A 16,898-nucleotide genomic window follows, 5' to 3' on the forward strand; every position below is an offset into this window, starting at 1 on the left:
GCCCCCTGCTCCCTGCAGCAGTGTATATCATTGATCTGCCTGTTCTGCCCCCCACTCTGTCTCTGGTGAAACCTCTCAGCACACTTGCACCTCTGGCCTGTACCCCATTTCTGTAAGCATAAATAAATAAATCTTAAAAAAAAGAATTCAGGCCTAAAAAGGTAGGTCAGAGACATTTTTGCCATTTTGTTGATGACACCCCAGACGCTGAAAGGGCTATGAGAGTTCTAAAGTGGTGGAATTGAGCCCCCAGACCCAGACTTTCAACTCCTCCCAGGCCCCATCATTCCACTGTGGTAGAAGCAGTGAGGTCATGTGGCTGACATGTGCTCTGGGGCTAAGCAAATAGGTTGTGGGCCCTGTGCATGCAGACAGCGAGGGACATGAGCAAAAGTGAGATGCTGTGCTGCAGAAAGTCGGTGGGGGATGATCTCAGTGGGCTGCACCAGGTAAAGATTATTCAGTTATTAATTCAGTAGGTACCTGCATCTTTTGAGTGTCCATTTTGTGTTGGGTACTGTGCTAGGTATGGGGAGTAGCATGAGTAAATTAGATATAACTGATGCTTAATCTTAAGATTCAGTGTCTGAGGCTTGGTGCATCATGGTAAGGAGAAAATACTCTGAACATAGTGCTGGATGGTCAAGGCAGTTGATGGGGTAAACACAGAGACCAGGCAAAGCTTAAGCCCACCGGAAACACTTGAGGGGCTGGCTAAAAGTGAGAACGTTGGGTTCCTCCCCTGGAGCCCTGATTATCTAGGTGGGTTTTGAGAGTTTGTATTTATGCTAAGCTTCAGGATTGTTAAGAGTTCCCTAGACAGCAAGAGGAAAATTTATTCCAGTTTAAACTGGAAACGGTTCTTCAGTCGTGTGTGTGTGCACACGTATAAAATATACATTTATTATATACATATATGTTTTTAAGATTTATTTATTTATACATACAAGAACTGGGGTACAGGCCAGAGGTGCAGGGGGATAAGACAGCGTGAGGAGCAGAACAGGCAGATGTACTGAAATACATTGCTGAGGAAAGCAGCGGGCGGGTCAGGAGAGGTCTGCCATATCATGTGGGTCTCCCTCCTGGCCAGGGACTGAACTTGTGCTGCAGTGGCTGTGGGTAGCTTCACAGTGCTGGGCTTTAACCTGTTGCACTACCAGGGAGGGTCCCCATTTTGTGTATTTGAAGGGAAGACAAGCTGTATGCCTGGAAATTCATTTGAGTTATGAGGCACAAAATGACAGGATTGCCCTGGTCCTTGAAAGAAATAATTCTTGTAGACCACACTGTCCATTTCAGAAGTGTCTGCATAGGTCTATGGTTGTGCAGAGTAAGATCCCAATGTCATCGACTTCGGTTCCATTCCATTTACTGCTGAGGTAAATATGGAGCAAGAGACTCAGACCTGTCCAGCACCTTCCTGCCTGCAAAATGGCAGAGCCTGGAGTTGCGACAAGCGTTTGGACTTTTCTCTAGCATTCTTTTTAAGTATATCACCACCACCTCTCCTTGCTTCTGTTTTTCTAGGACATGTTAGGCAGTTGTTTCTTAAACAAACTTATTGTTCCTATACACCCCTCTCCCAATCCTGTGGGCAGCCATGGAAGGGTTAACTTTTGTTGAACTGGATGGAGGTTTGAGCCAAGTACAGAGTGTCTATTGTGTGCCCGCCCCCTCTGGAGGAGTCTTTGACTGCTGGAATGTGAAGAGGCAAAGTGTTTTCACCTTGCGTTGGCTTCCATTCCTCTGTGAGCATGTGAGTGTGTGTTCATATGTGCATGTTGGCAGGAGGGCACCACCAGAGGACTTGCAGTTGCCTCCAGACTCACCAAAAAACTGAACTGTGAATTTGGTGTGGCAGGTACTTGCTGGGAGAAGGCAGAAGGGGAACAAGAGCTTTGTGTGCTGGTGAAGTAAACAGACAGGTCAGGTTTCTTTGCTCTTTGCTTTTGAAAGCTTTTTTTTTTTTTTTTTTTTAATTTTGTTAAGGTAAGGTATGCATGTGGACTTGAAGGGCTGAATCATAATTCTTGGAAGAGGCATTGTGAATTTTGCAGGGTGAGTGGAGCTGCAGTTGGAGTAGTATGAACCACAGGACTTGAAATAGTTGTCAGGGGGCTAATTAATTTTCATTCAGAAAGAACTTGAAGTCCTCCAAATCCCAATCCTACATAGGGCGCTGAAACAAATAGAAGTGCTGTACAATCATAGTTGGTCTCAGCTTGAGACCGAATTGCTGAGGAGTAAGGAAAATGAGAAATGTGTACTTGAAACAATACACCATGCAAGATTGGTATTTAGTGGCAAACTATACAGCTCGGCGCAGTGTAAGGCAGGGCAAGGATTGAATGCTGAAGTCTAGCATTTATAAACTGTTGCTGTGGACCAGTGAAGACTTGTGCATGACCTTGAACTATGGGAAGGCTTGGATCTGTTTGTTTATTCATTTGTTCATTCAACAAGCACTTGGAGAGCACAGATTGAATGCCAGGAATTGTGTGACTAGGTGGAAGGGCATATAAGAAAAGATTCTAAAAAAATAACGAGGCAGAGAGAATTCAGTGTGGGTAATGCTACTGTGGAGACTGGTTGCATTTGAATCAGTAATACAAGTTGGTGGTCCTTGAGTCTGTAACTGGATTCTCAAAGTGAGTCCGGCATGAAAATCCTAGAATTGATGTCTTACTGATAATGGGGATTATCTGAAACTGTCTTGCTCTTTAATCTCTGGTATTGATTATGTCCTACTCACTCAGCCAGGATTCCTCTTATGGAATACATCAAATTTCAGCTGAGTCTTTTATCACCCACCCTCCTTCTAATTTCAGGTCCCCCTTATTTTATTGATTGTAACACATCAGAATTATCTTCCTAAGCCATAGTTTTGATAGCACCCCATCTCTGCTCTCATTCCTTACATGACTTCCCATTACTTACAAGATCAAATCCAGCTCATTATTCAAAGATGTCCATGTTCTGGTCCTCACCTTTTCTTTCCTGTCCTGTCTCCTCACCATTCCCACTGTGTACTATACCTTGTAGCTAAGCCTCAACCTTCTCTTTCTTGTACTTAGCCTCATATGCCCCTGCCCCAGACCTCATGCTATTCCTTCTGTCTTCTTTCTTCTCACTCAACCTTTTGAAGCCCCTGAAGGTCAAGGTCATAAGCAACAATCCCCTTGCAGCCTTCTTCTGCAGTTTCCTACCTGCTGGTCTATACCTAGCCTGAGAGGAAAAACACTTTCCCTTCCCTTTGTCTCTGTCTTTAAGACATTTAAAAAGCTGCTCTGTTTTAGAGTTGTTTTTCAGGTTATTCTTCAATAGTGTAACCTCTTTGAGGAAAGACTTTGTGCTTCAGTTGCATATTAGGATACTGAGAACTGAGGAAACCTGGTGAATTTTCATCTTTTGTGGACCTCTTATGACTGGAGTTTTTAGTTTTGAGCTTTGTCTTCAACATCAATTAGCTAATGGCCAATATGACTTAAATATAAGAGACTCCAAAGTGAATGACTCTTTTTTTAAAGGAAGAGACTTTCTTAATGCCACCCATCATTTTTTCTTATCACAGAAGCTACAGTATACATTGACCAACTCTTGTTTCAAAGGTTCATACGGATTTCAAAGGTCCATATAGATTTTGCTTGAAAATATGCCTTACTTTTTGCCCTGACCCAAGGATAGCTTTCGAAATAGGTACTAGGGAATGAAATTGTAACATTGGAGATTCCTGGCAGGAGTGAACCATTGAACACCACTGTTATTAGAAAACATGACTTGCAAGTTATATGGATCTGAAGTCCAAGCTGAGAAAGATCTACAGGATTCCTGACAGTCAGGGATCAAGAGAGCCATATTCTAAGGCTTCTTCATGTCTCCAACAGCTGGGGTATTACTGGACAGTAGTAAAAGAAGCCTTAGTGAATGTTGACTTGAATATCACATTTTAAAATGTGTAGCTTTTAAACAGATGGATCAGTCTGGAAGACACAAAGAATCTTACAAGTAAAAGAAAAATCAAGTTGCTGGATCTGACTGCCCTCTCCCTGCTCCTAAGTGGGGACTTTATCCATTTGGAAGTTCAGGGGGATGGGGAGTTGTTTACTTGACAGCTTCAGTGGATGTGCTTAGGCTCTCGGGCTCTCACTAGGCAGCCTCTCCTCTTCCAGAAATGCTGTGTTCTTTGGGTTTTATCCTGGCTGGAAGCAGTTGTAAATGTGTCTCTCTGCAGGACTGAGCTGTTTCCAGGAGCCAAAGATGTTCCAGGGCTTCTCTGGGGAGTAGGTTCACATTGAAGCCCTGTCTGCCTTGATGACTGGCTTCCTCATGGGGTATCTTCTGAAAATACACTGTCTCTTAGAGAGGAAATAATTCCTACCTGTTCTTCAGATTTCCAGTTTTTGGTTGCTTTGACAAGGCAGTATTGAAATTTTCCTGTGGGAACATTGCCTGGTCAATACATTGACTGGCTGAATTTAAAGAACCATCTAGGGTGTGTAATAATGTCTTCTGCTGGAAACTTTTTGGGAGATTCAACGAATGTGATCGCTTTACAGTCTGGGGGTGGCGTGGAGTAGAGGGTGAGTAGTGGTGGGAGAAGAGAGGATGTCTGGAAGTTTTGTGCAGCCCTAGGATGCTAGGTTTTTCTCTTGAGAAGCATTTAGGTTTACTTTTGAAATTGGTGAATCTGAACTTGAGAATAATGGGATATAGAGTGGAGAGGGAGAAGGATAGCTTGGATGATGTCATGATGGTCTGCAGAGAGCCTGATTGATTTTTCACCTTTCCTCCAAAGGGAGGCAGAAGCAAAGACCCTGGTGTAGGTCACTAAGGCCTGTGTAATTTTCCTTTTCTCCTTTTTTGTCATATAGATGTAATGCCACTTTATTAAAAGTCCAGAAAGGGATTTAAAAAGGTCTCCAATGGCTATTTTTCCCTAAATCATTGATAATGCTTAAATATCTTTTGTGTCGAAGGAATTATTTTTAGCATTTGTTTTGTACTAATCACAGCTTTATAAATGATTTACCACTGAACTTTTTGTTTTCCCTTTTTCATGCTTGTATATAAGCTGTGCATCTGTTTTAAGAAATAAAGATAAGTCTTTTGCACAACTGAAATGATCCATAATGAAAAATGGTAAAGAATGGTTGAGAAGCTGCCTGGAAGTCCTTCCTCCTGGGGATAGAGAGCTTGGTCCAGGGAGTGATGAGAAATGAGAGATGTGTGTGTGGAGGGGAGGTAGTGGCAGCTCTGGAGGTTGTGTTCGACTTTGCAAACTTCTCTACTGTGGGAGGGAAGTGCTGCAAGAAGCCAGCCAAATGTATTTCCCACAGACCTTAGCATCAACACTACAGACTTCCCTTTCGTCATGGTTGGTTTTGATGGTGACTCAGCCAGCTGTGGCTGCAATGTAAGAAACTTCTAGCTTGTTACTGGTCTGGAAGACTTACCTCTTATCTTTAATCTTGGTCCTGCGGCCATAAAAATTGATAACAATTCAAGGAAAGGCTGTGAGTGTGTGTTTGGGTTTGCTCCAGTATAATGCAATTGAGGGATGTGCAGATTCTGCTTTGATTTCTTTTCATCATCCTTTTTTTGCTGCCATATATAAGTGGAGGGGGTTTCTGGAACTCAGATGGAGGGACATTTCCTTTCTGCCACGGCTAACGATCTTTCTGCTTCTCAGTTGCAGATTTGACCTCTTCTGAACACCTCACCGTGTCTCCGTCCCTGGGACTCTGAACCCAGCAGCTGGACCACTTTTTCCTTGGAATTTTGGGTGTCCTCTCATCTCACTGTTCCCTTTTCCCTTCCCCCTCCTGAGAACTCCTGAAGACTGTTGGATTGTCATGGAGTCCAGGGAAATCTTAAGCAGCTCCCGGCAAAGGGGGGGTGAGTCGGAATTCCTGCCAGTCTCCTCATCCAAGCCCCAGACTGCCCCTGGCTGTGCAGGGGAACCTTTACTCTCTGCTGCAGGAACTGGGAAGGGGATCCCAGTGGGTGGCGAACGCATGGAGCCAGAGGAGGAGGATGAACTGGGCTCAGGGCGGGATGTGGATTCCAACTCCAATGCTGACAGCGAGAAGTGGGTGCCAGGAGACGGCCTGGAAGAGCAGGAATTTTCTATCAAGGAGGCAAATTTCACAGAGGGGAGTCTGAAGTTGAAGATTCAGACCACAAAACGGGCTAAGAAACCTCCAAAGAATCTGGAGAACTACATATGCCCACCTGAGATCAAGATCACCATCAAGCAGTCTGGGGACCAGAAGGTATCCCGTGCTGGGAAAAATAGCAAAGCTACGAAGGAAGAGGAAAGAAGCCACTCCAAAAAGAAGGTAGGGAGCCCTGTGTTTTAGGGATTTTTTGTTGGCTTGCTTTTGTTATTTTATCCTCAACTTCTAATGGTCTATTGGTTTAAGACTTACTTCTAAGTTTCCAGCCTCCTTGATGAACTGCTTAGGGCTCAGGAAGAAATGCCTCTGTTACCATGGTAGAGTGTCCAGTTTATTACTGTCTCATCTACTCACTTGAAAAAAATAAGTAGCTGCTAAAATTGTAATTCTGGGGCATGCCCATTTAATGGAGAGCATCATAATACTGGCCAAGTCAGTTCTGGCTAACCTGTGACAAATGTTGAGGTTTCCTTTTTCTTTTACTATTTACAACTGTTTTCATAGTCCAGAGTAAGATGTTGAAAATTTTGAGTTAATCAGGACCATCAAGAACCATTGTTACCTCCTTTTGGTTTGGATCACTACTGTAAATCTTTCTAAAATAGGCAAGTTGCTTACTTGTCTAGGGAAACTCAGGCTTAGTGTCCCCAGAGAGCATTGTCCAAGGCCAGTGCTGAGTATTGGTCCTGGAACTACAGAGAGAAAAGAGGGGACAGGCTACTCACTGGAGTCCCTGTTGAATAGCTCACAGATTTTAAAAAATGGGTATTGAGTGAACTTCTTTGATTGAAATTTTCCTCTTAAAAGTCGAGGCTGGTATGGAAAGCAGCACTCTAGGTGACCGGCGGTGGTGGTGTCATTTCGTTGGGAATGAGTGAATCTGGTTGCAGTGTATTTATTTTGTACCACAGGGGTTTATAGTGACCTCCCTTCCTGCCAGGGGTTGTAACACTTGGCTGCATAGCAGAGGACCTTCCTTGCCTAAAAGGTCTTTGTTTTTAAGAATCTTTGGGACTTGTGAATGGCATTGAACTCCATCGTGGTGGAGTTCCAGGGTCCTTTTTTGTCTCTCCCCAGCATTTCATTTATTTGGACTCTAGATATGATGGGCTCTAGATATGGATTCACTACAAATCACATGTCAGTGAACCCCTCTCCTTTATAACACAGAGGTCATCTGTAGCATTTCTCTTGCCAGCGATTTTGAGCGTCAGGTAGTCATTTTCAATAAAGCTGCTAGTCATATTCTTTCTTTAGTGTAAGCATTCTGTCTTTCATCATTCAGGTGTTTTGGCTGATTCCCTGTATTTAAAATACATGTAGTTGGATGGGAAGAGGCTTTCTAGGGTGACTAAGTCCTTCCAGTTTGCTCACACCATTCTGGGTTTAGAACCCAAAGTTCTGCATGCAGGAACCAGATCAGTCCTGGGCAAGCCTGGCCATCTGGTCACCTTACTCTGACATTTGAGACACAAAGGACTCTTTAGACATTGACTTGTCTTTACAGGGCATGGGGACAGTCCTTGCCCCTCTGTGCCATGCTTTCTGAGTTTTCTCTGTCTTTAAACCAAAGTTCTAGACACACATGGAAATTTAGAGATTCTTGTTAGTAAATGCAACAACTCATATCAGGCTCCACTTAAAAAGTGAAGTTTTGCTTTGGGTCTCTTTAGCTCTGAAAATGAGTATCTTTGTCTCCAGCCGTGAAAATGGGCAGCTCTTTGTGTGTTGTTGGGTCTCTGTGGGGGCGGGCAGTCTAGAAAACTGCAACTGTTTTCATCTTCATTCTCATTACTGCCAATTGTTGAGCAGCAGCCCACAGTTTTGGATGAGCAAATCTAAGTTCACTGTGCTAGAAAGAAGTAAGTTGTCCAGATCAGGTATTACTTTCCAAAAAGCCACAAGATTGCTCCCAAATACGCCATATCGGAATGTCCTACAATAAAAACTTTGGAATTTTTGACATGAAAATGATTGAAAACTGAAATATGCAAAGGACCTCCATTCTTGCATGTGGAATTTCTAGGCTGGTCATCCTCACCCCCAAAACTGACCCGCTTTGTGGTCCTTATTGGAAAGAGAATTCACTTATTTGAATTTGTTAACAAGTCAGCGTTTCTAAGCCTCAGCAATTGAGGAAGTGACACTCATGTGCTAACGGGAATGTGTACAAAATTTTTAAATCATTAGGAGTTTGCTTCACAGAACACAGCTCCATTCTTTCTACATTGATTGATGCCTAGAGCTGTTGCTTTCTAGAAATGAATGACTAAAGGTATCAGTACCTGTTGTAAGTCACTTGATAGAAGTGACTTTCTCTGATCTCTGTTGGATTGGAGTGTTAACTTTATTACTCTTCTGTTTCTTTTGGTAAAGATTTATTTGTGCATACAGGAACTGGGGTACAGGCCAGAGGTGTGGGGGATGAGAGGATTCACCAGAGACAGAGTAGGGAGAAGAACAGGCAGAATAATTGAAGTACACTGCTGAGGGGAGCACTGGGCGAGACAGGAGAGGCCTGCTGTGCCATGTGGGTCACCTTTCTAGCAGGAAATCGAACTTGTACTACAGTGGCTGTGGATAGCTTCACAGTACTATGCTTTAGCCTGTTGCACCACTCGGGAGGGCCTATCTGTTATTTTGGAAAACAGAGAGGATACTGAATGCTGAAGTGAGGTAGAAAGGTGAAACCTGACCTTTCATTTATTTGTATGGAAAAGTTCAGTGACATGGATGTTTACAGAATTTACTTATTTATTTGATATGAAGTATGTGATCAGTGTCTAACTCTAACATTTACTCTTCTACATCTCTTTTTATGAAGCAAAGTGTGCCTGAAGCAGCCTTGTGACTCAAGACCCAGAATTGGAGCTAGGAAGTAGGCCCTCTGGAGCTGGCCCTGGGGTGGGGGGGGGCCTGGACTAGATATGCTCACTACAGCTGGGATCACGAACGATATAGCCCATGGGTCCCACATCTACCCCTGCCTACTTTTTTATAGCCCTTAAACAAAAAATATTTTTTTATGGTTTTAAAACTTTGGGGGGAAAATCAAAAGAAGAATAGTATTTTGTAACATGAAAATGATAGGAAATTCAAATTTAGTGCCCATAAATAATGTTTTGTTGGACTGGAGCCACGTCCATTTGTTTACATTTTGTCTGCAACTGCTTTTGCACTACAGCAAGAGGATGGAGTAGCAGTGACAGGGAGTGTATGGGACACAAAGCTTAAGTTATGTACTAGCTGGCCCTTATTTACCAAAAGCCAAAAAAGATTGTTCATCATTGTTGTAGGAAAAAGATATCGTGTTTCAGGATAACAAGGGTTTTGTTTTATGTTGAACGATTCAGCCTCCAAACTTGGAGATGGGGGAAATTGGGTGTTACATCATCGTGTGCTTTCTTTTTCATTTTCTGCAGACCAATTAATTTTATTTAAGTCATTGTTTGACAGCCTTAGGCAAAGACAGCTTTTGTGGGATCCCAAATGATTTGCTTTTGCATTGGTTTTTGTAAAGAAAAAGTTTTGTAGGCTAATGATAGCATTCCTTATATATCACACACTAGTTCTCTGCTGGGTCAGCTCTACTTCTATTGCTTTGAGGTGAAGAAATACATATGTGGCTGCCTGAAGAGTTTAAGTTCAGTTTTTCAGACCTAGCACCGGTTCTCCAATTGGTGTAGATGTTCAGGCAACATGGCCAGCTTAGTGAGGGGCTCTAGGTGAGCCTCATGCGAATGCCACCTCCCAGGCTCAGACAGGCACGGACTGAGCCTCCTAACCAGGACACAGACACCTTCCCTTACATTTGAAATTAAGAGGACAATTGAGCGGCTCTCTGGAAGAAGGTGTACAATGAATGGATTTACATGAGGTGTGAGAGCAGCATTTGGTAACAGGTAAATCCTGAAATGAGACTTCAGAACCTATTTCAGGAGCTTGGAACTGTTCTTTGGACCGGTCCTGCTTTGCAGATGCACTCTATAAATAAACTTCCTCTTTATTATAACACCAGCATTGCTTCATCTTAGCCTGAACTCAGGTGAGTGATGTAGTAATTTGTGTTCCTTTCTAGGTCATTCAATTAAGAACAGCAGAGAACATGAAAATGAATTGAAAAGTAAGTTCAGGTACAACCTGAACATAAAACGTTTCACCAGCGACAGGATAGTTGAAAAGGCTCTCACCTGGCTCAAAACTGTCCTCTTTTCTGAGGACTTCCCGTGGGAGTTAGAGATACTCATTCCAGTTCAACAGCCCATGAGGAGAGGAGGGAAGTCCTCGCCTAGTGCCACATAGTGACCCAGGGAAGAAGAGGTGTGGAACAGTCACCAGCTGACTGTGACTCGGATATGGAGTGTAATCTTGCTGAAGCCTCAGCTTCCTCAGCTATCAGAGATGACTGAATGTGATATAACTCCAGGGGAGATTTTAAGAAACATGAATTATTTATAGAAAACACATCATAAATAATTCTGGTTTGTTGAGCAAGATGGCAGACCCTCAGGTAGCTGCCTTTCACTGTCTCTAGCAGCTCTTAAAACTGTTCTGCCAGGCAGATATTATTTATCGTCAGATGGGAAATCGAGGCTCAGTGACTTGAAAAAAATCAGGAGCAGGGCTAGCCAGCATTTCTTCACAGGAGGCTAAATTTCTCCTGGTTTAATTTTTCATTTTCTGTCTATACAGATATTTTTAAGCCCCTATTTATTGATCAGCATGCCTGGAAATTTTGATTCCTCATAGTTTTCTTCCCAATTATTTTGTACCTAAAGCCACCTGGAAGGTGGTGAGTGACTTTCTCCACAAAACATGTGTCTTCATGGGCAGCAGGTACCATTTGACATTTGGAGTTGAAGTTGAGGGTCAGAGATCACAGGACTGGGTGAAGGGAACCTGGGATCTGTTATTAACGATAGCAGATAACGATAACAGTCTAAATGCTTCAGCTCTCTGGGTCTCAGTTGCTGCAGGTTAAAAAACAAACACAAATAAAACGGCTTATCTCTGTCCTGGGAACAGAACGTTAGGTGAGTCAAGTCTTTCTCTTTAAGAAAACTAGTTACTATAAAACAAAAAATTTTACCTCATTTTGCATCCATTTTTTCCTGCCATCAATTTGTTTCTTTTTGCCCTGAAAGCCAAAAGTTCAAAAATCATGAACACACATTTTAGAGCTAAACTTAAAAAGTGAGATTTGCCAAATTCAAGTTCAGGAGGCTATTCTGGGAAGGCTTGGCTTCTCCCTTCCCTTCTCCTATTTTTTCTTTTTATCCTCCTGTATGTGGGTTCTCTGGAGGTTTAATGTCCCATCTTCTTTTCTTCTTGGCTTTGGTATTTCTTTGATATTCAGTCTTGTTTTGGATTTCTCCAAAGAACACTTCTTGGTGAGCTCCATATCGTTAAAGAAAAATCTGGCAACATTTAACCATGCAGGAAAATGTTTTGTTCTATTGGAAAGTCATTCATTGCCCAAAGTATATATAGACTGAGTGAGGAACGAGTGTGTCTGAAAGAGCCCAGCCCAGCAAGTGGACCAGAACTTGGATCCCTCCCCATTTGCAATATGCTCTTTCTGCTTTTGGAGGAAGGGAAGAGGACAGCCATGCCCTTTCCTGTACCCCACAACCTGAGCTTGCTTCCTGTTATCTTTGTCAAGTTACTTCTTGAAACTGTTTCCTATTGTATGAAAATCAGGGATAATCCCTCCTTGTCCCAGACTTGTGGGGATGAAAGTGCCTGCCTGAGCTCCTGGCTCAGTGTGCTTTGCTTTTATTTCCCTTCCTATGTCCATCTCTCCCAGGCCTTCCTCTGTACAGGCACAGCAAGGCACACGGTGACCTGCGGTGGTGCCGGGCACAGGGGACTTGTGAGCGGTCTTAGAAGCTGTGCGCTGTTGTTTAGGCGGGTTCTGCTTTATTATTGCTCCTGGCTGTGTCAGAATGTGTTAGCTGGATGACAATGCCTGTGTCTTATTTCTGATGCCTGCATAAGCATCTACTAGTAGAGCATATCACTAATGCCTTTTCTTTTGTTTGTTTCTTTCTTTCTTTTATTTCTTTTTGTAGGTGGTGGTAGGGATTGCTAGGGGATTTATTTAGAGATAGTTTAAAAGTCTTTTATCTCTGTGGTCATTTGTCTGCCAAACCAGGATTGCTGCTGAGCTCAGAGGGTGACTCAAAATGAAAGTTTTAAAGCAGTGTCCTAAGAGTCATCAAGTGGGGTTCAGCCACTGGCTCCTTTAGTCACTGCTGTGCTGGCAGAATTTGCAGCCTTTCCCTTCTCTATCACTGCATTCTGTATCCTCAAAAAGTCCTCTCATAGCTTTGTTTCAAGTCGACCTTCTGTTACATTGCCTTTTTTATTTTTAATAAAAGAGAAACAATCCTTTTTTTTTTTCCCTTCCCTCCCCATCCTTTGACTCATTTGACTCTTGCAATTTTAAGTGCAAAAGGTCCCACCTTCAAAACATTGCAGTAGCAGGACACCCCAGGATGCTCCCCGCCTCTGTGGCTTGTTCATGAGACAAGAGTGGCTGTGGTCAGAAAATCAGTAGAACTGATCAAGGACTTTTGCCAAAAATGTGCCCTCTACCTGATGGCACAAAAGCCCAAACCTATGCCACCAACTTTTGAAAAAAGAATCAGTTTAAGGTCAGGTCACCTGACAGGAGACTGGGGTCAAAGCTATCGGATCATTCTCCTTGGGGGTGGGGCTTTGGGCAGTATTTATGGAATTGAAGAATGAAATAGAAGATGCAAGTTGGTAGAGCCTGACTCATTGCTCTCTGCTAACCCATGGAATAATTCAGACTGGATCCAGAACTGTAACTGACTGAGCATTCCTTATTTTGTTAAAGTGTAGATAAGGTTATGTTCCAGGACCCCCAAAGTTGCATGTTCTAAATGGGTTCTGCCACCTGCCACAAAAAGAAAAAAGCATAACTTTTAGTTCATAAACCCTTCAGTAGAAAAGAACTTTAATGGGTTAGTATGCATTAGAGAGGCAAGAAGAAAACACCCCAAGTTACCCATCCCCTCCTTGATAAATGCTCAGCCAAATAGGGTTAATCCAAAGCAGGGCCACTGAGACTGGAAAGCCTGCGAGTCTCGGGGGCCGTCTGGTGGGGAATCATAGGAAACTGGCCGAGGGGTGAGTCTGCGATGGAAGAAAGAAAATCAGAATAGAAATCAGGGTAACAGCTGGTATTGTCAAGCTCTCTACCGGTCTTTCACCCATGTCTCTTCCAAATGTCTCTGTGTCTCGACTCTTAAGTGTCACCGCCCTTGTCCCCCAAGTCTCTGGTGCAAGTCCAAAGCAAAGAAGCAAGTGGGCCTTGTTCAATTACGTTTTTCTTCCTCCCTTTCTTCTCCTATGTCTTCTCTCACCTTCCCTTCATTTCCCCCCCACTCCCCACTGCCCAGGGGATGGGCAGAGATCACACAGTCACAGTGTGTGAAATGTTTTCTATCTAACTATGAGTCAGGCATCTTAGTCCCATCTTCCCTGGCTATTTTCAGTAGGGGCCTTAAGACCTTCTGTTACATTGCCTTTTTTATTTTTAATAAAAAGTGCCACCTAGCACTTTTCTGGGCCAGTGTTCTGAAGCACAACTTATCAACTACTGAAAGAGCAGGGGCTTGTTTAAGATGGGTAGGGGTATTTTTGTCCCATTGTGGCAAGCTTGCCCTGCTGTTCTTGCAAAGTAAGTAGAAATAGCTAATGACAGTTTTAGCACCACTGAGACAGAGAACATAGGGAGGTGGCAGGGTAGTTCTCAGAACCTGGGCCCGACACCTTGGTTCTGGCTCCTGACTCCATGACCTATAAAAAATAGCAGGAGGCATTCAGGCCTTGTTCATTGGGTGGTTGTTTATTCACATAAACTAAGATTTCATGTTGTAATTTTCATAGGACAAAGCTACTTTGGGAAAAGGATTTCAATTTATATAGTTCTCAGTGTGACTTGACTTGGATGATGATGTCATGGCTCTGGATTTGCGTGCACCAAGGAGGATGTAGTAGCCAGAGGGAAAGGCTGCCAGAGGGGAGGACAGATGTTCACTAGAGCCAGCTTCCCAGGAAGGACCTGAGACAGCATGCAGACACCCGTGCTGACACATGATCTGACCCAGTGTGCACACGGGTGTGCACACCTGCTGCTGGTGGAGCAGCAAGCTGTGTGTGAGCTGAGGTCACCTTCTGAGAGGTCAGTAGTCATGCAGGCTGGCTTTGGAGGTAGATCAGGGCTACAGAACGTCTAGAGTTCCTTAGGACCTTCTGTAGTTTGCTAGCGGATCTTGCCTGGGCAGGCAGGGGCCTCCCTGAATACCTGAGTGTGTGTATCGGTCTGAAGTCCCAGGTTCAGTTGCTTTTCTCTTCTTGTCTCTCCCTCCCCAAGTCAACTTCCCTCACTTCCCCACAAGCCTGTGACCTCATCAGAGGGAACAATGGAGCCTTTATTTATTCTGCGAAGTCCAAGTAGTTCCCATCTTGGTACATGAATGGTGAAGCCATCGATCATTATCAGCGGCATCAAGCACAGTTTGCTTCCATGTGTCTTCTAGTTACTGTCTATTTTGCCTTTCCCCCAGCCTCCTCTTAGTTGTTTCCCACAACTTTTTAGCAGGTTTCACAGTTGGGCAATCAGAGATTGGGGGGATAGGGTAATGACTCCCTCCTAGGAAATAGATAGCTGCTCTGTCCCTCAAGCTTGCCCACCATGCCTTGCCAATAGGAATTGCTCATTTGCAAATGTGAATTTGCCCATGACTGTAAACAACCTTCTATCATGGGCCGGTTCCTGTGCTTAGTGTTGTGAAAGAGAACCCAGCTCAGGAGTTTAGGTGTTTTTCCATGACAGACCATAGCCCTGGAGAGCCAATATAAAGGAGTTATTTCTTTTGGAAAATCATGGCATAGCTAAAGGGACCTATTTATATTATCTCATGGGAATTTCCGTGATTTTTCCATCCATCTCATTTGGGGGGACAAGAAGGTGGAAATTGATTTATTTGGGTGTGTAACTCTTGCAACAGCTGGTTCCTGAACTTCCCAGTCTTCCTACTCCTACTGGGTTGCTGCCATGGAGTTGCAGGTGGGTGTCATGCAGCATTTTGGGTGCAATAGGGCTTGAAGGAAGCCAAGAGTGGGAGATTCAGAAAAGGTATGAGAATTAGGAGTGAAAGCCATTGAGGACACAGGCACTGGCTTAAGAGGGAGGGGAAGGCTGGCTTCAGATGCCATGCATCCAACGTCATGGGCCACTGATGGGTCACATTTCCAGAATCAAGGACTTTACTGAGAGTCAGAAAGCCTTTGAATGTTTCTGTTTCAGCAGCTTTCCTAAAAACAAGACACCTTCCAAAAGACCTTTTTGGACAATTACTTGACGGTTATTCAAGGACTCTCAAGGAGGGGCTCATGACCTCTTATGGCAATCCTGGTTCTAGTAAGGCTCCTGCTTATGTTGCACCAAAGTCACCCTGGCCTCAGTGTCCTGAGCCATTCCTTTTCAAGCCTGAATGTTTCCAGCTCCTAAAAGCGGTCCTTGGGTTCTGTGGTTCCCTGATGCCAAATCACTCTGTTTTTACATCCCTCCATAAAGATGTGGTTCGGGAGGCCTCATATAAGTGGGTACAATACGCTTGGGCTGGCTGCTCAGGGCACCGTGCTCCCCGCTCTGTGCACAGTATCTATATTAGCAGAGCCCTGTGCTATGCCAGCGTTAATACTGCTGGCGTACACTGAACTCAAGGTCAAGAAGACTGCAATGCATGTCACCTTAAGCTACTTTTGCCCATCCTAATTGTCATCTCTTACATGCAATGGATTCTGTGGGCCAAAATTCATGTGTTTGCATTATCCTTATTACCATCTTTGTGCACAGTTTTAGGCAGAAATGAGAATGACCTCTTGATCAGATGGTCTGGTTTGAGTCTGGTCTGGAGGCACATGTTGAAGGCCATGTTGAAGGGCAGGTGGCCAGCCCTTGGAATTCCTCGTCTACACTTTCTCTTGTGAACCATCTCTGGTTTCCTCTCCATACTTTGAAAACCTAATTTTTTTTTTTACTTACACAATGGCTTCCTTGGATCTAATTGGATGGCCTGTTATATGTGTGCCCCCCAAGGTAAAGAATTTTCTTCTCATTATGGTGTAAGCTTTCTGAGGACAAGAATTATGTGTTTTAACATAACAGTCCCTTATTTTGTTTCTCCAGTCCGCATCTTAAACAAGTTCTTTTTGCCTCTGTGAGGATAGTTCTGGGGGGAAGCACTCTTTTCTGTCCTGCCTAGTCAACCCTGTGCATTTTACACGGGTTCCATGGAAACATCTGAAATCATGCATCATGCTGCCTTTGTTGCTACCCCTATTCAGGTAACTGTAGCTGAGCAAAGGCATCTACAGTCTACATGAATCTAGCAATATATGGTGTGCTCAGAATAAATGCCATATATAGAAAAATCTTACTAGGAAGAATTATTCTCAGGGCATTTAAAACCCAGGACAGTAGAATAAATGGTCAAATATGTGTTCCGACTAGTGCCTAGGTTGGAAAATTGATAATGGCCATCACAGCTGCCCAGCACGATGTTCACAGTCACCCAACTCTTGCTGTTTTCTGGTTTGTTCTTAGTTTCATGAGGTTGTTGTTATTTCTGTTTTCCAGATTGAAGAAGGGACAGTTTTCAAAATGAGTTGCCAGTGGTGACA

General features: G+C 43.6%; 1 protein-coding gene across 1 annotated transcript in view; it reads left to right on the top strand.

Moving 5' to 3' along the window:
* The first annotated feature begins 5,721 nt into the window (after nt 1–5,721).
* SETBP1 (SET binding protein 1) overlaps nt 5,722–16,898 on the top strand; it is a 317,156-nt gene continuing 305,979 nt past the window's right edge. Inside the window, exon 1 of the mRNA XM_012725788.1 lies at nt 5,722–6,341. Within this exon, the coding sequence (XP_012581242.1) occupies nt 5,856–6,341 (486 nt within the window). The 5' untranslated portion in view covers nt 5,722–5,855. The remainder of the gene's footprint in view (nt 6,342–16,898) is intronic.

The sequence above is a fragment of the Condylura cristata genome, unplaced genomic scaffold (assembly GCF_000260355.1).
Source record: "Condylura cristata isolate star-nosed mole 26May11 unplaced genomic scaffold, ConCri1.0 scaffold00016, whole genome shotgun sequence".
In the NCBI taxonomy this organism is placed as follows: domain Eukaryota; kingdom Metazoa; phylum Chordata; class Mammalia; order Eulipotyphla; family Talpidae; genus Condylura; species Condylura cristata.